At 49.5% G+C, this 19,597-nt stretch overlaps 1 protein-coding gene across 1 annotated transcript in view; it reads right to left on the minus strand.

Annotated features, from left to right (window-relative positions):
• Nucleotides 1-5,388: 5,388 nt before the first annotated feature.
• GFRA4 (GDNF family receptor alpha 4) overlaps nucleotides 5,389-19,597 on the minus strand; it is a 72,859-nt gene continuing 58,650 nt past the window's right edge. Inside the window, exons 3-8 of the mRNA XM_065633839.1 lie at nucleotides 18,019-18,099; nucleotides 13,951-14,296; nucleotides 9,886-9,995; nucleotides 8,682-8,816; nucleotides 8,261-8,418; nucleotides 5,389-6,014 (exon numbers count right to left, since the gene is read on the minus strand). Of these exons, the coding sequence (XP_065489911.1) occupies nucleotides 5,868-6,014; nucleotides 8,261-8,418; nucleotides 8,682-8,816; nucleotides 9,886-9,995; nucleotides 13,951-14,296; nucleotides 18,019-18,099 (977 nt within the window). The 3' untranslated portion in view covers nucleotides 5,389-5,867. The remainder of the gene's footprint in view (nucleotides 6,015-8,260; nucleotides 8,419-8,681; nucleotides 8,817-9,885; nucleotides 9,996-13,950; nucleotides 14,297-18,018; nucleotides 18,100-19,597) is intronic.

The raw sequence follows: 19,597 nt of genomic DNA on the forward strand, positions 1-19,597 counted from the left end.
TCTGGGAAATGGGGAAAGTCATTTCACCTGCTCTTGCTCCGGCGTTTGTCCTTGGGCTGATGGTTGGAGGAGGGAGTGCGGCTCGGTTTTATTGTAGCTAAAGCCTGTGCCCCAAAAAACCCATACCCAGACCCGGAGATGCGATAAAAGCGAGGGTCAGACAAAGCCCCCTCTAGCTATTAGTGATGCCTCTGCTCCAAAATCTCCTCACCCTAAACGCAGGGTGATTTCCAGGCTTGCTGGAAGCCAGTTGCAATGACCCAGAGCAGGGATGCTCTTACCAGCCCCGTGCTTCACCCCGTATCGATCAAACCAGCACGTAGCCCACAGGAGTCTCCTTCAAGACCAAGTCTCCCCAAAACCCAGCAGCTGCTGGCACCCCCATCACCGTCTGGCCCCGGACCGTCCCCCACCAGCTTTTCGGGTACTGACCTTGGTCGAGCAGCCGCCCGCCAAGAAGCAGGGAAAATACATCAAACCTGCGTCATTTTCGCAGCACATTTCAGGTTCAACCAGCTGGAACTTTCCCAGGAAATTTTCTTTATGTCGGCAAAACCCCAGATGCCGAAACAGCCCCGTCACGGGGAAGGAAACGGCTTTGATGAGGGTCCCGAGTGTGGCCCCAACCCTCAGGCTTTGCTCCCCCTCTGCATCTTCAGCTGCTTCGTGCATGCATGAAAACAAACAGGATTTTCGGGAGGAAAAGATGCAACCTTGAACTCACTTTGTGTTTAGGACCCAACTTGAATTTCACTCAGTACTTTTATATAAATTTTATATACTTTTGTTTTCTCGATTTTTTTTTTTCACCCGCAATTGGCAAGAAAACGTTCAATTTGCCTCTAAATTTCCCTGTGATTTTTTTTTTTTTTTTTAGGTGCCAAAAATAACTCACAGATGTTTGTGGCATGAACAAAAGTCTCCCCTGCTGGCATGAACCGCCACCCTCCTCCTCCTCCACGTCCCCTCCTCCTGTGCCCTGCGGGAGGACGCAGCTCCAGCCGCCCCCCGTTGTTTCCACACTCCCCCCACGCCGGGTTGCACCGCGACATCTCAGCATCAGGAGCTCCACGTGCCGCTAATTGCGGGTGTGCAAATATTCCCGTTCCTGCTACGCCTTGCAATGCCTCCCTCCTCCTGCGCTGGCAGCAGCTTTGAGCTAGATCTTCCCAAAATTGTTCCCAAAGCTTTGCTTATGTCACTCCCATGTAGAGCAGAAGCAGCCTCAGGGCTCGGGTGGGTCCGTGTCTCTTTCCCGGCGGCATTGATGGCTCTCATAGACTCATACAAAAGACTCAAAATCATCAAGTCCAACCGTTCCCCAGCCCTGGCACTGCCCCATGTCCTGAGAACCTCATGTCCGTCTGTCCAGCCCCCCCAGGGATGGTGACTCCAGCACTGCCCTGGGCAGCCTGTTCCAATGCCCCACAGCCCTTTGGGGAAGAAATTGGTCCCCAGATCCAACCTCAACCTCCCCTGGCGCAACTTGAGGCCGTTTCCTCTGGTCCTCGGTCAGGCTGTCTCAGCAGAGTTGGTTTGTCACCCGTCACCCCTCCTTGCTGATGGGCAGCAGATCATTGCTGGGTTTCCAGCCAAGCATGGGGCATCTGATCCCCAATCCCCCCCAGGACATCCCCCCCATTTCTTCCAGCTGCCCTTGATGGCGTGGGACCAGTGAGCCTGACAGATGCACCAGCCTGGACATACGGGCACGGCCAGCCCCGCATCGCAGACAGGAGCAAGGAGGGATCAGGAAAATGCATGTGTGCTTTATTCATGGATATGTTTGAATATTGACATGTACAGAAGAGATAAGTACAGGTTGTACCCTGGCAGTAGAGGCAGACATCAACCATCCTCCCCATGCACACACAGCCTTTAGCATCCCCCACCACCCGCGGGGTTATTGCTCCGGCATCTGCTCCCCAACACGGTGTCTCCTTCCCTGCTCCTGCTCTCGCTTTGGAGACGATGCGGTATTTGTACATACACAATATTTTACGGGCTTTCAGGACTGCCAGACCACTGGGAACGATGCTGAGCAGCCAAAAAAATAAGGTTCAGTGGCTACAGAAAGTTTGGCTACAGAAAGTTTGGCTGCTTCTTTTTTCATGGCTCTGCTTTGTGCTTTTGAAAGTCCCCAGGTATGGAGTAATTCCTAAAAGAAAATTGTCTTCCTTTCTCTGTCTGGCCTCGCTCAGTCCTTTGCCTTTACAAAGCAGCCGCTATGACTTTGGTGGTTAATCAAGAGACTTAAAAATGAAGTTCCGTGGTTCATCTCACAGAATTCAACAGAGATGGAATTTCATCCAAAAAAAAAAATCACTGACTTTTCACAAGGGAAAAGAAATGGCCTGTGCACGTGTGTGTTTGTGGGTGAGGGGGAATGGAATTGGGTTTTTTGCCTTCAAAAGCACTGCTCAAAAGCCATGATTACTTGCAAAGTTTGATTCGTGAATGAGCCTGGAGGGAGAATTGGCATTAAATATTGGCAAAAAGGGTGAAATGATCAGGAAAAAGTCATGCAGGTTTGAAGACTTTTTTTTTTTTTTAATTCTGTGTAATATGACTGCCCATCCCAAGCCCCTGGCTTTTTCTTGCTGGGCAAGAGGCTCATTGCTCTGAGATTTATCCCCTTCATTTTGTGTCATCCCCAGACCACGGGGAAGCCCAGGAGTGCAGGACCTGGCCTGGGACAGTGCTCGAAGGATGCTGTTTCCAACTCACAGCATAGGACGAAGGCTGCGGGCAGGGAATGCACTTTCAAACCTTCGACCTCAACTCCACAGATACTTTTGAGGTCCCTCAATCAAGGGCACAGGGAGGAAACCCCTCCAGCAGACACCCATTTAGATTAACTCACTGCATGGGTTTTTTTACAGATGCCAGCAGACTGCCGCCACGTTTTTTGGCCTTCTCGTGCAATGCCTCTGTGATAGGATCTGTGGTAGTTGGCTGTCACTTTCCACAGCCTCAGGCCACTTTTTGCTGTCCCAAAAAATGAGGACTTGAGAGGACACCACAATCGAGGATCTCTTTGACCTGTGAGTCTTAGAGACAACTAACACCCTAAGGAGTCTTTAAAGTAAGATCTAAATCCAGGGGACATGACGATGTCTATCACTGAAATTGTTAAAAATCATTTAAGATAAATCTGCCAGAAAGTGTAACCAGACCATTGGTCCTGCTGTGGGACATGGTAATGGCCTTGATAACCTCTGCGGATCTCCTCCATCCCCTTTAATTTTTGAGCAGGGTTCTCTACAACTATTTTTCTAGTCCCACCCCTGCCACGAGCAGGGACATCTGCACCAGCTCAGGTTGCTCAGAGCCCCGTCCAGCCTGGCCTGGGATGTCTCCAGGGATGGTTCAGCCACCACCTCTCTGGCCAACCTGGGCCAGGCTCTCACCACCCTCAGGGCCAACAATTCCTTCCTCGTGTCCAGGCTGAATCTCCCTCCTTTAGTTTAAACCCATCAACCTTTGTCCTATCACAACAAGACCTGCTCAAAAGTCTGTCCCCATCTTTCTTATCGACCCTTTTAAGTCCGGAAAGGCCGCACTAAGGTCTCCCCGGAGCTTCTCTTCTCCAGCTGAACCCCCCAACTCTCTCAGCCTGTCCTCCCAGCAGAGCTGTTCCAGCCTCGGGTCATTGCTGGGGCTCCTCTGGCCCCTCTCCAGCAGGTCCGTGTGTGTCCTGTGCTGTTTTCCTGCACAGGTTTTGCAGAGTTGCAGTTAGTAGCTGTGTCACCTGGTGCACAGAGGGCTCCGTGGCCTCCCAGAGGACACCAATGCCCTGCATAAAGGGGAGATGTTCACAGCAACTCAGCGCGTGGCCATGGCACTTCGAAGGGAGGCCAGGGACTTTCCTGCCCGGAGCCCTAACTCCCTGCCTGCTTTTTCTGATCTACATGAGCCTCTTGGCAGCAAAGATTCCGCATGCACATGTGTGACCTGGCATCCTGTGCACAAGACTTGGATCTCGGCATGTTCTTCTGCACAGCCCTGGATGAGGAGAAGCAGGTGCTACAGCCCTGAGGATCTCGAGGAGCAGAACTTTGGATAGGATGCAGCCAGGAGGATTTCTGTGCATGTCTTACACATCCACAGGTGTTCATTTGAAAACAAGAGTGGTTTCATATTGGACCAAAACCCAAGGAAGTTGCCGCACTTTCTCAGCAAAACCTGAAGCTATTAAGCAATGGAAGGTTTTCTGCAGGAAATGTGAATAAAAAGTGCTAAGCCTTTCTATGCATCCAAACACCACGGAACTGATGATGTTCTTTGGAGGACCACAAACCAAGGAATAAATGGGCTGCTGCAAAACCCAGGGCTAAATAATTGAAGAGAATCTGGAGGTATTCCTGTGCCTCTTGTGGTGGAACAGCCTGAGTAAGCATTTTTCCTGGGAAACCATCTCACCCTTCCTTGCCGTCTTCTTTCTTGACGTGATCTAACAAGGGGTTCAGCCCCACAAGAAGGTGCTGGGAGTCCTCAGCTCTCCTCCTTGAGGGAAGACCCTTGAATGTTCAGGTCATGCATCTGTCCTCACCCTCCAGCTGGGTGCTGGTTGCAGCTCAGTAGAGTAGGTCACTTCACCAGCCTTTGCTTAAAACACCCCTTAGCTGAGTAATTAGCACTTGGCAGGAGGCAATGACCTTCGTGTGCTACCCTGGGCATAAGCAATTGCCTCCACCAGCTCTTCAAGGAAGGGAACTGCAGCCATCCACTCTCTACTCATGACATGACTCATGACATGGCCTTTCCACAAATTGGCTGGATATTTATGTCCCCAGGGTGGTATCTAGCAAACCTTCCTATCCTATCTCTTCCTTGCATGACTAATGAACCCGCTCGACTGAAGACCCTATTGGTCTCTGCAAGACTGGCAAATGCACAGGTAGCACGTGGGAATGGGTTGAATTTAGCTCAAATTGAGTCCTGCCCATGGGTTCACACGTTCATCCTGCACAGAGAAAGGTTATCTTGGAGTGGGACATCATTGGCTTCTGGTCGTTTGGATGTGACCAAATAAAAATCAACCTACCCCAAGCAATTTACAGGACCAGTGAATAGAGATGCCAGGGTTGGGACACGAAGAAAGCCAGCTGCAAACAGAACACAACACACGTGTTTCTTCCTGACCACCATCAATACATGACACATGTTTCTCTAAAAAGGAGGGCCCAAGGGGTAGATGACAGCTGGTCATGTTTTCAAGGAGATGGATAATCCCAGTGAACCAGTTTGTAGTGTGGTCACTTGGTCCACCCCAGAGGTGCTTCAGGATCCTCTCTCATGAACAAAAGCAACCACCTCCTCACCAGGGCTCTGGTTTCATCCCTCTGAACCAGGTGAGTTGCCCTTTGGGTCCTGAGCAACCCTGGAGACAGTCTGAACTCCACATCGCTTGATGTGTCCTTTCAAGAGCCTCTCAACATGAGTCAGAGCTTCAGGAAATCTCCTAATAGCTCATCCATCAAAAGTCTTTGCTCTCTTGGCTGGGGCAGGCAAAAGTATTTCCTTTGCTGCTCTCATTTTTTGGCTCAACTCCTTCCTTCAGCTTTTCCAAGGGAATTGTCCATGGCTCTGATCCCATCCAGAGACAGCTGGAGAGACAACAACCAAGTTGTGGGGTAGAAAGGCAGCCAGGACCAAGAATGAGCTGGTTGTCAATGATGCTGATTGTATAAAATCAAATAAATTGGCAGACGGATGAGGAGGAGAAAAAGATGCCCATAAGCTCACCTCTCCTGCCCATTCCCTCCCTCCTCCCTCACCTCGCCTCAAAAAAAGTTACTGGTCTGGTTGTTTTGTAAAGAAACCGACACAAAGAGAGTCTCTGCTTGGCGTGTGCCCGCCCCACTTCACATCACGAAGAGGCTCAGCACAGCAAGCATGGGGAGAAGCCACATCTGCTGTGGAGAGGGTGCCCAGAGGGAGGGAGCTGCTGGGCTGGAGGTTCCTGATGACAGACGAGTGGAGCCCCGCAGGAGCCTCTCCTCTCCGGCCACCTGCAAGAGAGAGGACACAGCACATGGTGAGTGGTGTGGTTGTTCCTCACCTTGGTCCTTCTGAGGACCGAGGGCTTGGGGACCATGCAGCCCTCCAATGTGTGTGCATGTGCGGAGGGATCCAGGGCCAGTCTCAACACCTCAACTCTAGTCTGGAGGTCACCTCCGCTCTGTTGGAGGTGGTGGTGAAGGTGGTGGTAGCGGGGTCACCTCATGGGCACAACACTGGGCATGCAGCCTGCAGGTTTGGATGCTAGTTGGAGGTGTCATTGTCTGAGGTGGGTGCCTGGACACCCACTCCGGTCAAAGGAGATCCATGCAGCCCACGAAGCCATTGCTGGCCAGCGGCTTGACCCAATGGACTCTTCAGGTTGATGTCCTTTGGGTATTGAAGACACCTCCATGGGGCTGGCAGACATAGAATCATATTAATAGAATCGGTTTAGTTGGAGGAGACCCTCTAAAGATCATCGAGTCCAACCATTAACCCAACACCGTCACTAAACCATGTCCCTAAGAACCTCATCAACACATCTTTTAAACACTTCCAGGGATGATGATTCAACCAAGCAGCAGCTGAGAGCCAGATGGGTTACTCCAAAACTATAGTGCACGTGTTTGCATGACTGACTTCCACCCTGGGTTCCTACACCTTGCAGACAAACTGCACCCTTGTCCTTTTATAGAGCGTTGACATCTGTGGCTGAAAATTTACTTTACTAGAGACTTCTATTTGCATTAGTTGATAACAGATAATTTAAAGCCAAGGCTCTGTGCTGCTGTGGAGATGGGAAGCAGATGGACTAATTGAACCATTGTAGCTTCCCTCCTCAAGTCGAGGGGCATGAAACTCATTAAACATTGAACAAAATCTGGGTTTGGAGTTGAGTCCAAAGTCAAGACCCAATGCCCCAGTTTCCCTTTGCAGTGTCCACGCTCCAGCAGCACTCACACTTCAGCAGAGGGATGTGCTGCTGTCACATGGAAGCTGGCAATGTGGTAGAGCCATCCCTTACTACAGTTGCTTTCTCCAGCTCTCCAGTTGTTGGTGGCAGCAGCATTTGCCGATCTGGGCTGGACTGACAATGACGAGGAAGGTTCATAGCTTCTCCATCACTTCCAAGATAAAGTTCTCAGTGCAAGGCCTGGACCTCAGGCCACTGCTTGGACTGCTCTAAGGTCTGGGGAGCACTGGCTAGAAGAAAACCCTCCAAATCTACTGAATGCAAAGTTTATGGCCTGATGAAATTACGTCTGTCCTTTGCGTGGCCACCAATGCCCTGAAAAGCAGTGAGGGATGCTGAGGCCACATTTCTGCACCTCCCACCCCGCTGCTCTGTGAAAACAGAGTGTAGGGAGTTAAATTGGGTGCTTTGCAGCAAAAGAAAGCGGGAAGAGGCTAAAAAAATTCTGCGTGTGGAAGCTCTCTGAAGGTATCGTCTAGCCCAGCGCAAAGCCCACGCTCAGTCCTTGGAGTCTACTTAACGGACAGCTTCTGTTTCCTGAACGTTCAGCAGCTCAGGGTCGCTGTTAATTATTTAATAGTAAAATAATTCAATCTGAAAATTAATCTGGTGGGTGTCAAATCAAGGTCATTGCTTTTTATTTAAAAATAAAATATTTAATGCCTACTACTGCCATCACTATTGAATTAACCTGTTACTTGTTTTTAAATAATTTCAATTAAATATTACTTTGATACTAACAGCTTGCTGATGACTAGAACCTTTCAGGTGAAATTTTCCAATGCTTAGCAAACCTTAGCTGGTTAAGCCTCGATGTTATGACCTCCAGGATCCTCATTTAACACAGAAGGAACCTGCACCCCAGGCAGCTGAAATGCTTGTCTGAAGCTGTGGGGCTGCCCTGCAGGAGGATGAGGAGCCAAATCAGCGGTCCTGGCTCCCCTTCTACACTCCTGAAAAGCCCATGGATGTTCTCAGTACTTCCCAAAAAAACCGTACCGGTCTGTAGCATCCATGAAAGAAAAGCGATAGTGACCAACAGGCAGGAGGGCAGAGTGGGGGATAGGAGCATGTAGCCCTGTGCTTGATGTTGGGGAAGATGTCAGGGCATGAAGAAAAGGGTGAATCAGGGACTCTCGGAGGTGGAGGGGAGGTTGGATGTTTGGATATAGCAGAAATGACACAGATGGAAGAGGGAGGGGAGTTGAGGAGGCCTGGCGGGCATGGAGGAGGTATAGACACCGCCAAGCATCTCTTAGGGCCAAGTCAACCCTCTCCTACCTTGGTGGGCTGGAGGTGCTCGAAGATGTTCTCTCTGAGGGTCGCCATAGCTCTGTTGGCGTTTCGCTCCTGCTTGTACATCTGTGTGGTGGGGGGGATAGATGGGGCGACGGCTGCATTCAGGTAGGTCCCATTGCCAAAGGCCAGAATGGCATTTTCTTTGTGTGGTAAAGAGATGGAAAAAAAGAGTTGTCAGGCTAATATTTCAAAAAGAAAGCATATCTATCCCTTCTCCAGCCTCCTTTGGCTGCATCACCCAAATGCATGACTGAAAGGATTCAGAGCTACTATGTTGAAAGCACAGGGAGCTGGACACCTACAGACTCTTGCAGACCAGGGCATCTTCATACCCTCACTCACAAGAAGCCTCACCAGCTTGAGGGCAATTCTGCCAGAGCAGAACATGCCGGCCAATACTTACGGAGACAGATATTGTCGGTGAAGAGATGCAGAAAGCTCTCACACTCTTCCTGCCGGTTCCCACTGGCATTGCACGTGCACCAGGGAGCGATGTTGGAAGTTGAGTTGTCAATGTAGTTGGGAGTGATGGGACTGCCTGCCGGGAAAGATGGAGAAGGGTTAACCACAAGGTTGGTACTTCAAGAAGGGACAATGATTTCTCCCTTTGCTCCTCTTTTGGGTTTGCTCTTACAGTCTCAGCTGAGCCCCCCCGTGATGGCAGGACGAGAAAACCCTTCAACCACTGGTGTCACAGGTCTGGTTTGCTTCCAGGGAGGAGAAGAGGGGCAGCTGCAGCCCTTTTGCTCAGCCCACCACCAGTAAAGCCTTCAGCCAATTAAAATGTTCAAGGAATGGGAGGCTCCTGGGAACTTAAGTTCCCTAATAACATTCAAAACCTGTATGTGAATGTGTGTAAAGTTTTCCACACTGTCATTGAAAAAGCAAAGCTCGGTCTCCAGAATGGTCAGAGACAACAAAAGAAAGATTAAACCAGAAGGAAATCTTGACCAAAAAAATTGCCAATCTATCCCATCCATCAGGATGGACCAAGTCCTATGGCCATTGAGGCTTGTCTTTGGACTCTGGTTGTGCTTGTACTAACAGGTGCCAGCTGGGTCCCTGAACAACTGATCCCACAGCCTCTGAATTCAGCAAGATAGCAACAGACAATGATTTCCAGTGGCATCACTGGTGATGGCATCAGGGAAGCCCTGACAGAGCAGATGCCCTGGGATAGCCCATCTATTTCCACCTGAGAGACTGAGAGACTTGGGGTGTTCAGCCTGGAGAAGAGAAGCTCCGGGGAGACCTTATTGTGGCCTTTCCGGACTGAAAAGGGGCCGATAAGAAAGATGAGGACGGACTTTTCAGCAGGGCTTGTTGTGATAGGACAAGGGGTGACGGTTTTAAGCTAAAGGAGGGAGATTCAGGCTGGACATGAGGAAGGAATTGTCGCCCCTGAGGGCGGTGAGAGCCTGTCCCAGGTTGGCCAGAGAGGTGGTGGCTGAACCATCCCTGGAGACATCCCAGGCCAGGCTGGACGGGGCTCTGAGCAACCTGAGCTGGTGCAGATGTCCCTGCTCGTGGCAGGGGGGGCACTGGGGGAGATGTGAAGGTCCCTTCCAACCCAAACTGTTCTGTGATTCTATGACGCAGCGTCTCACCGATGATGCCTGTGTACGCCAGCAGACAGGCAGCGTAACTTTCCCTCCGGCAGCCACTCGCAGACTGCAGGGACGGCTGGCAATTAAACTGGAACTCCGCATAGCGTGACCTGATGGAATGAGAGCACAAAATGGGACACACTAGCACACATAATAGCACACTGGTTGTGTTTACAGAAGGCAAGGCATTTGCAAAATCCTTTGCTGCAGTAGGTGTTGCTAATCCAGTTTGAATTAATATAATTTTACACTTTCCTGTCCCCTGCAAAAAACCCAGAAGTGGGTTTGAGATGAGACATGAATAGGTGCTCTAGCTAATGTTTTACAGGCTTCCTCTGGGACTGCAACGATGGTGCAATCTTGGAAGAAATATTTGTCTTCTGGTGTGTGAAGCTGGTTTTCAAGGAAAAAGCTGCTGCAGGCAGCGAGGGAATTCATTCTGTATTGCCACTATCTGACTCTTGGGTAATAACCTCCCCAAGGACCTAAGCCTTCGTTTTGGGACTGATTTGCTGAAAGAATCACTCTGGTCCAGTTTCTCTCTCTTCAAAGGCTGTGTTCTAAATGTAGCTGAGGTCATCCTAAGATTAAGGGAAATGCCCAAAGGCTCAGATATGAAATGTTCTACCCATTATCAGAGCTGCTGTCACATCCTCTGCTTCAAGCACTCATTCTCAGGAGAAGTTTGGACTTCTTGGAGCTTCTGGAGCAATAGGTGTATGACCCACAGGTCTGACTGCGGACCACCATGCTTGGGTTTTCACGTTGTCTGGGTCAAAGCACCAAACCACTCAGCACAAAGCACCTTTGAGTCACACGCTGGGCTTGTTGGGACTGTCTGGGCCATGCAGGGAAGTTGGGGCATCATTCAAACAGATTGTCAGGTTGCTGAAGAAGGGGGGTGGTCAGTAGGTCAGAGAGGTTCTCCTTCCCCTCTGCTCTGCCCTGGTGAGACCTCATCTGGAATATTGTGTCCAGTTCTGGGCCTCTCATTTCCAGCAGGACAGGGAACTGCTGGAGAGAGCCCAGCGCAGGGCAACGAAGATGCTGAAGGGAGTGGAGCATCTCCCGTGTGAGGAAAGGCTGAGGAGCTGGGGCTCTGGAGCTTGGAGGAGACTGAGGGGTGACCTCATCAATATAAATATATAAAGGGTGGGTGTCACGAGGATGGAGCCAGGCTCTTCTCGGTGACAACCAACAGTAAGACAAGGGGTAATGGGTTCAAGCTGGAACACAAGAGGTTCCACTTAAATTTGAGAAGAAACTTCTTCCCAGTGAGGGTGACGGAACACTGGAACAGGCTGCCCAGGGAGGTTGTGGAGTCTCCTTCTCTGGAGACATTCAAAACCCGCCTGGACGCCTTCCTGTGTAACCTCATCTGGGTGTTCCTGCCCTGGCAGGGGATTGGACTGGGTGATCTTTCGAGGTCCCTTCCAATCCCTGACATTCTGTGATTCTGTGATTCTGTGATTCTGTGATTCTTTGCATGTGGCTCCCTTGCTAGCTTGGTTGGATAAACTTTGCAAATCATGCTAGCAAACAGATATTTGCCACCTAATTCTTTAGGCAAGAGTCCTTGTTGGCTTGTAGGCATCTAGTGGCGTTTGGACATTGCAGGATATCTAAGACATCTATATGGGGCATTCAGATAGGACAAAGGACCTACCAGAGATTCAGATCCACCCAAACAGGAGTCCCATGGCCAGGTAAGAAGACATCTCACATGGCATTTGAGCTGCTTAGGAAACTCAAGCAAGCACTAGAACTGCAGTGTCTGAACTGTGAACTGGGAGTCTCAAATGTTTGCTCTGCCTAGGTAATCCCAAAAAACCTGAGCATTTTGCTCCTTCCAACCAGCCTCTCTCTTGCAGACATTTTGTCAGTGCTCCTGGTCAGTGTCAGCACTCCGACTTGCACTTTCCTGCCCACTTGTCTCCTCCTCCCCAGTCCTCTCCTTTTTTCTCTTCTTTTTTCCCATGATTTGTCCCATATAAACTGCTTTCTCCTGTGCCATGGTCAGGAAAACTTGTCTTGCCCAAATTTTTGCTGCATTATTTAGGAAAGGGAGGTAGTGGCTGCAGGTTCCATATTATTCATGTTAGTAGAGCCCAGCTCTCCAAGCTGGGAAATTCAAGGGGTTACAGCTGTGGAGAAGCTGTAGGAGGACTAAGCAGCACGGGCAGGATTAGCCCTGGAGTATTTCACTCTATTTCTTTAAAGTGCCATGATTTGTTACTGGTTCTCCTTGTGGTTTCTGCACTGCTAGCTTTGACCGGGTCAGACGTCAACCCCTTGCTCCCACTGTGTCTCTAGAGGATGTTTTATATTATATATTCAGAGACCAAGGAACCAGACAATTAACAGCTGTGCCGCTTGCAGGAAACGTTTTCCAGCCTCCTGGGAAGCAACACCAGGGGACCCTCTGAACCTCTTCTTCCCTGCTGGGCCTGCTTGTCTTCTTAGGGAGGGAGCAGTACCCCTCTATTTTGGATTCCCCGGCTATCTTCAGACGTATAGTTCAGTTGTTCTCCTTCTTCCATGTTTCTGGGGTGCAGTGGGGTGAGGGTATTAGTACCAGTCCATCCTTCCAAGAGGATGAGGCTGCTCTCACCTCCCTTTGTGAAAAGACGTGATTTTTAAATTGTAATTTAAAGACAATGTTCTGGTAGGGGACAGCTGCTGGAAGGTCAGCTCAGGAGGTCCCAAAGCCTACAATAATTAGAGACTGGGAGAATACTGGGAGATTTTCAGTCTGGAGAAGGGAGGGTTCTGGGGAGACCTTGTTGCAGCATTTCTGTACTTAAAAGGAGTCGATAAGAAAGATGGGGACAGACATTTCAGCAGGGCCTGTTGTGAGAAGACGAGGGGTGATGGTTTTAAACTAAAGGAGGGAGATTCAGGCTGGACATGAGGAAGGAATTGTTGGCCCTGAGGGTGGTGAGAGCCTGGCCCAGGTTGGCCAGAGAGGTGGTGGCTGAACCATCCCTGGAGACATCCCAGGCCAGGCTGGACGGGGCTCTGAGCAACCTGAGCTGGTGCAGATGTCCCTGCTCATGGCGGGGGGGCACTGGGGGAGCTGGGGAGGGCCCTTCAACCCAAACTGGTCTGTGGTTCTGTGATTCTATGATTCTATGTGTCCTGCACTTGTTCTTCTGCGTTTCTCCAGGTGTCTGCTCATGGCCACAGCTGCACACAGGACGCTGGGCTGGGACCACCACCTTTGGTGCAGTACGGCTGATGTTAGGGTCTTTCATGTCTTACTGACAGATGGGCTCCACTCCTGAGAGCTGTATGTGGATTAACCTTCTGGAGACTCTTTTGAGAAATAGAGGGGTGAAAATAGTACGACTGTGTGAAAAAACACTCAAGGGGTATGTCTGTGAGTATGCCCTTTGGGATGGGTCTGTGGATGTGTGCATGCACAGATCTTGAATGGAAACAGAGGAACAAACCACCTTGGCCACATAGTGCATGACAGATCTGCAGTGACAACTGTGGCTCTCAGACTGCTATTGCAATCACTAGAACATCCAGCCTTGCAGCAGAAGGGTGTATTTTTTTATACATATGGTTAATTTTTCTTATTAAAAAAAATAAAGCCATAGTTAAAGTATCTACATGTGCCTGTCACTGTTAGGATACCTTGGGTGCTCCTGTAGGATGCTCTTGGCTAGGGAAGAGAGACAGTGAGGAGACAGATTGGTGGAAATGGCTGCAAGCACCACACACCACACCACTGCATAGCCTGCACCTTTCTGGAACTATTTCCATAGTACATCTGCCAAAAACCCATAGAAAAGATGTAAAGAACTCAGCACAAACATCTCAAATCTTCTCCTGTCTATTAACACCTTCCACATGAAGCATGAGACAAGGACACGGGTCACAGGAAGGGGGCAATCAGGCAATGGCCCATCAGTGGGTTGTGGTGGGATATGTGTCCCCAGGCAGGACCCTTCAGACGAGCGTGTTGGCTCTGGGCACGGGGCTGTCACTGGTGCATGATCCCCAGGCTTGTTCGAGGGACAGCTCTCCATGTTGGCCACCCCGCTGTGCGAACCTTACCTGCAGACGTAGTTTTCCCGGCAGGAGTCCAGAGGCGCCAGGCAGTTGGGCTTCTCCTTGGACTCGTAGGAGCAGGCAGGGACGATGGTCTGCCGCCGGCGCTCGGCGCAGGCCGTGTCGTCGCAGGGGCAGAAGAGCAGCTCATGGGTGTACTCTGGTGGCACGCGGTCGAAGAACTTGCGCAGAGCCTTGTGGCACTTGGAGCGGTTGCAGGTGTCGGCCCGGGCCAGGCGGCGGATGCAGAAGGAGACGTACTCCGTCCGCAGCCGCTGGCACATCTCATCCACGTTGCAGGCTTTGGCAGCGTCCAGGCATCTGTTCACCTGAGTCACTTCGTTCTCGGATCCTGAAAGACAGTGATGGGGTTTTGCGCTGACCTCCCCACCAGCAGCACCACCCTATGCTGAGACCTTCATTCCTGTCCTGCTGCCATCCATAGAATGATAGAATGGTTTGGGTTGGAAGGGACCTTCAAAGCTCATCCGGTCCAACCCCTGCCATGAGCAGGGACATCTTCACCCAGATCAGGCTGCTCAGAGCCCCGTCCAGCCTGGCCTTGAATGTTTCCAGGGATGGGGCATCCACCACCTCGTGTACCACCATGGCCACCTCAGTGACACCAATACCCCCTCTAGGAAGGCAGTGGCCAGAGTGAAGTTCACACTTGCTCTCTGCATCCCAACAGGGTCAAATCCCTTTTCCCTATTCACCTTTCCCAAGAGGTGCCATGGGCACACAACCAACCCCACAGCCCAGAGCCTGCTCCACCAAGCTCCTACATTTACTGAAATGAAGTTTTATTCTACCCTGGGTATCTTATAACCCTTTAGCAACATGAATAAATCAACTTGAGGCCTGGGAAGACAGAAGTCATTAGAAAGCGCATCTACTCATGGCCATGACTGGATCAACCAGTATGATAGGATCTCTTCTAATGAACCTTATTTTTAAAAAAATTTGTTCAAGATCAAACACTGTCAGTGCCTGTGCCAGGTTTCTTGATACATGGTTGGTCTTCACTAACTCTTTCACCCCAGACTCTCTACCCTGTGCAATGAGTTTCCCTAGGCCTCCAGAAGGTCAAGTCGGGCTTTGGCAGCACCTGTACTATGTTCATCCCAGGATCTGCCCAACTAAGGGAGAACTGTCCGGTTCTTAGAGCCCCCCAGCAGTGCTCTGGCTTCCCCCATCCAGACCAGTCCTTCCCAGTATGGCCATCTTCTTGATGGGATGGGGACTGGAGCTACAATCCAACCTTATGCCCTGGGACCTTGATGCTGCCGACACATGAGCACATATGGGTCTCTCTCCACAGCCTTTGCAAGGTCACCCCTTTGGTAAAATCACTCTGCATTTCCACCGTCTTAAAGAAGAGTGGAACAAAAGTCCAGGATAAATAAAGCAAAAACTGTGCTGACAAATGAGAATCACATTGTCTTTTGTAGGCAAATAGGCGTCCCATGAGTTTATATGCCAACAACCTCCTCTGCAAACAGGGGAATAGGTAAGAGTGAAAAATACTTATATAGCACTGATTCTATGGCTCCTTCAAAGATAGTTGGGGCTCTTTTCATAGAGGGGGGAAATGCTACAGAGTGCCTGGTAGCAGCTGGTTGAAAAATTAGGCTCTGCCTGATCAGAGAGATAAGATCAGGGTCCTCCAAGCGTGAGAGAGAAAATTAATACGAAGCAGTGTTTCACTTCTCTGAATAAAGCCCATGACCTGAAGCACAGTAGAAGGACTTTTTCTGGAGCAGAGAAGGATTTTTCACAGAGAAAAAAATCCCCAGAATGATAAATTTCCAGGGCAGAGGCAAGCCCTATCTTTGGCCGGGAGTTAAAACCAGCCAGTCACTGCTGACAAATGTAAAAACATTGACAGTCTCTCTGAGCACTTAAAAACTGGCTGCCCTTCTTCATTTTCACTGACATTATCAGATTCGCCTTCTCCGAGCATTTATTTTTCCCTTCTTGTTGTCCCACCTGCTTGCAGTGAACTGGAAGTAGAATTCCAAGTTTTTGCAGTTATTTTATGATGGGTGAAACTGATGCTTGGTGTGTTCCTACCACGTAGGTAATACCCTTTTAAAATGCCCAGAGATTAATACTGTTAGAGCAACAGTTTGCACTGGGAAGCTGCCAGGAAAAGTGTAGGAAACAGTTACTTGGAAGGGTTTCATTACCCATTCAGTTAATGAGCCACAGCAACAGGCTCCTTTTTCTCCTCTTCCCACACAACAATGAAGGATGTGCTTTTTTAAATCACCACTACAGTTAGAGTGGAGGGATATAATTCCACTTGTACATCTTTAATAGTGACTATTTTTTATTTATTTTTTAACTGGCTTAAAAACATCTGTCGATCTGACACAGGTCATGGGAATGTCTTATGTTTCAACAAGTTATTGGGAATTATTTTTTTGGCAGATTTGAAAGAGGGTCCTTTGGCAATGCTGATTGTATAATCCTGGGCACTGGACAGGTGTGAGGTGGCAGGTTGTAAGATGTGTTATAGAAGGTGTTGATGAGCATAAATAGTAAAAAAAACGGTTAAACCAAGAAATGTCACATCCTAGATGGATGCTGAGTCCTTTGGTACATATCCCTGCTGCTCCGCTCGCATTCGCTTTGCTGCCCGACCAGTTTCAGTCTGCTTTAAAAACCTGACAATTTGTTAACCATGCATAAAAATCCCCATCCCTGGATTTTGCCGTGCTCTGAAGAGCCCTGTAGGACTTCCAGTGAAAGAGGAAAAACTCAAGAAGGCCATGACCCGGCTTTGTGCATGCTTCACTTTCCATGCTCAAATCAGTCAAGTGGAGTCAATAAGAATACGTGAGGTCAGGGAGCGCCTTCCCTCTTCCTCTCACTGCTCAGATTGTTGAGGGCTGATGGGTTAATTTGCTCCTGGATGTTTTCACCTAACAAGTGCCTTGCTATCCCAGGGACTGCAGACATCCACCGGCTGCAAGGATGTGCTGCTCCTGACTCGCTTGAGTGCATCCAGCTCTGGATGCCACCCCAAAGTCAGGTGCAGGTTTGGGAAGAGCAGCAACAGCATTGCTGTGTTGTCATGTCTGACAGAGACACAAGGAAGAAGTTTTTTTACCCTGAGGGTGGTGAGAGCCTGTCCCAGGTTGGCCAGAGAGGTGGTGGCTGAACCATCCCTGGAGACATCCCAGGCCAGGCTGGACGGGGCTCTGAGCAACCTGAGCTGGTGCAGATGTCCCTGCTCGTGGCAGGGGGGGCACTGGGGGAGCTGGGAAGGTCCCTTCAACCCAAACTATTCTGTGATTCTATTATTACCTGCTCCCAGACGGGTAGTTTGGTAGAAAAGTCACTGTTGGTAAAGCTTCCCCATGGCTGAGGTGCATAAGCCGAGCTGAACACTGGTTGTGGTGGCAGCTGTGATGTTGGTGATGGATGGCTTAATAGCCACGGCACTGACCTTTTAACTGCTGAGCAGGGGTTCATGTCCTCACAGAGGTTAAAAGGTGTCGGGCAGCTTTGCTCATGTTATTAAGCGGATTACACGATGCAGATCAGAACACGGGTCTGAGTCCTGAGGTCACTCTCAGGGCATGGGGTTAAAGGCTGTGGCTGGCATCAAGCAGGAGGTTGGGTTATTGACATTTCGCCTGCAGAGTTTGACCCTGTGACTGATGTGGATGTACATTCTCATACCTAGTGATACCCAAACAGCCTGTGCTCAGCAAGGTATCTGCATGGCAGAGGTCATCCACCTGCTATGGAGAATCAGCCCACCTGTGATGGCTCATTGGAAGAGGCCTTCCTACCATATCCCTCAGCCCCAGCCCTTCACAGAACAGACAGGAAAAGGCAAAGAATGAAAATCAGAAGTGATTTTTTTTTCCTGTGTTCTTCTACCAACAGTTTAGCACAGAAATCGTAAGCAGCTCGCTGGAAAAACTACTGCAAGACCTCAGCAATGCTTTGTGAACAGCCCACAAAGGACCGCCTTGTCCATAGTGCTTGATCCTACAGCCAGTTCCCCCCTGTTGGAACCAGTCAGTGTAGGAGCGTCCTCCTCCCTGCCCGCCTACCTACCTGCGGTGATGGATGCCAGACGGACGTAATCAAAGCCTCTGATGAACGGCTCGTAGGGGGAGCTCTCCAGTACATTCATGCCTGGGTTGAAAAGAGAAGTTGGTAAGGCGGCAACTGAGGTTCCTGAGGGATGTCCAAGGCTCAACAGATGCAGTGCAGGTTTGCTTGGTGGGTCCAAGGGGATGTGTGCTCTAAAGACCATAAGTAAATGGATACTCAGAGTCACCAGAACTGATAAATGGCCAAATCCTTAGATAAGGGAATAGGATGTAACTGGCTTTTAAAAAATACATCACAGGTTTGGAGTAGGACAGCCTCTTAGGGAACTGCTGAGTTGCAGTTCTCTACAGCTCAAGTCTTGGGTCCCTTGGCAGGAATTGCCACTGAGGAGACCAGACTGTAGCATAAGTTCTCTCTCATGAGCAGAGTTAAGAGCACCAGCTTCCTACATACATGGGGTTTCCATCACAATCCTTGCTGTTTCCTATATGTCCCTCCCTGGGTCGACGGTCCTCACCTGTTTCTAGGACACAGCCAGGGCTGTTTGTGTGGCAAGACACACACCTTCATATTTACTAACACCTCTCCTCCTTGCACACAGCCCTTTCTTACTCAGCATAGAGCTAATGACCCACAGCTCCCACAGAAACTTCTCCTCTTCATTTTTAACTTGCTGGGAAGTTAATTTTATTCAATCGGTGCATTCCTTTCATCCACTCAATGATCTGTAATGCCCCATCATCCTGATGGATACCACAGAATATTATTGAAGCAAACAGCTCAGTGTCACTTTTTTCTTCTTCTTCTCTTTTTTTTTACTAGACATTTAGATGGATATGAACAGCAGCAGCAGATGTACTGGCTGGGATAAAAGGACTATCAAACCTCATGCTCAGGGCATATGCTGATCACCAGCTGCGGTCAGGAAGAAATACCTCCCAGGGTACACAGCCCTGTGCAATTACCACAGGTGCATTACAAGGCAGCTTTACACCTTCATTGAAATATCTTACATCATTACTGACTGGAGAGGGGACCATTTGTATGTTCAGCGTAGCAGTTTTATGTCCTGATGATATAGCACCTTATCAGAGAATTGTTATCGGGTTGTCATCATGTTATTGTGTCTCCAAATGGGAAGGTGGCTAAACACAGGCGCACTCAAGAGAAGCTGAGTAAATAGGATGCTTTGTAAATTCCCTGAGCACACGCTTCCACAATTGATTTTATAAGAGGGCTTCTAGGAAGCTTTTTACAGCCTCCTGGGTATGTATGACAGAGACAAAGCCCTACACGGACCATGTGGATTGGCCTCCTTTCTCAGTCAATTAAACATGTGTAAGGACTCTAAAACATGTGACTATTATGAAATATATTTCCCCAGGGAAATTAAGGCAAGGAAATCAAAGGTTTGGGAGTGCGAATCTGCATTGCAAGTGAGCTCGGTGCTTGGAAAAAACGTAACATGACAGCAGATGAGAGTAGGGCAAAGTCTTGGCAGTCTCTGATAACAGCCCTCTCACAGTCATCTCCAGGATGAAGGTCCCAAGCAGGAAGCCCACCCAACCTAGCCATCCAG

The sequence above is a fragment of the Caloenas nicobarica genome, chromosome 4 (assembly GCF_036013445.1).
Source record: "Caloenas nicobarica isolate bCalNic1 chromosome 4, bCalNic1.hap1, whole genome shotgun sequence".
NCBI classification, from domain to species: domain Eukaryota; kingdom Metazoa; phylum Chordata; class Aves; order Columbiformes; family Columbidae; genus Caloenas; species Caloenas nicobarica.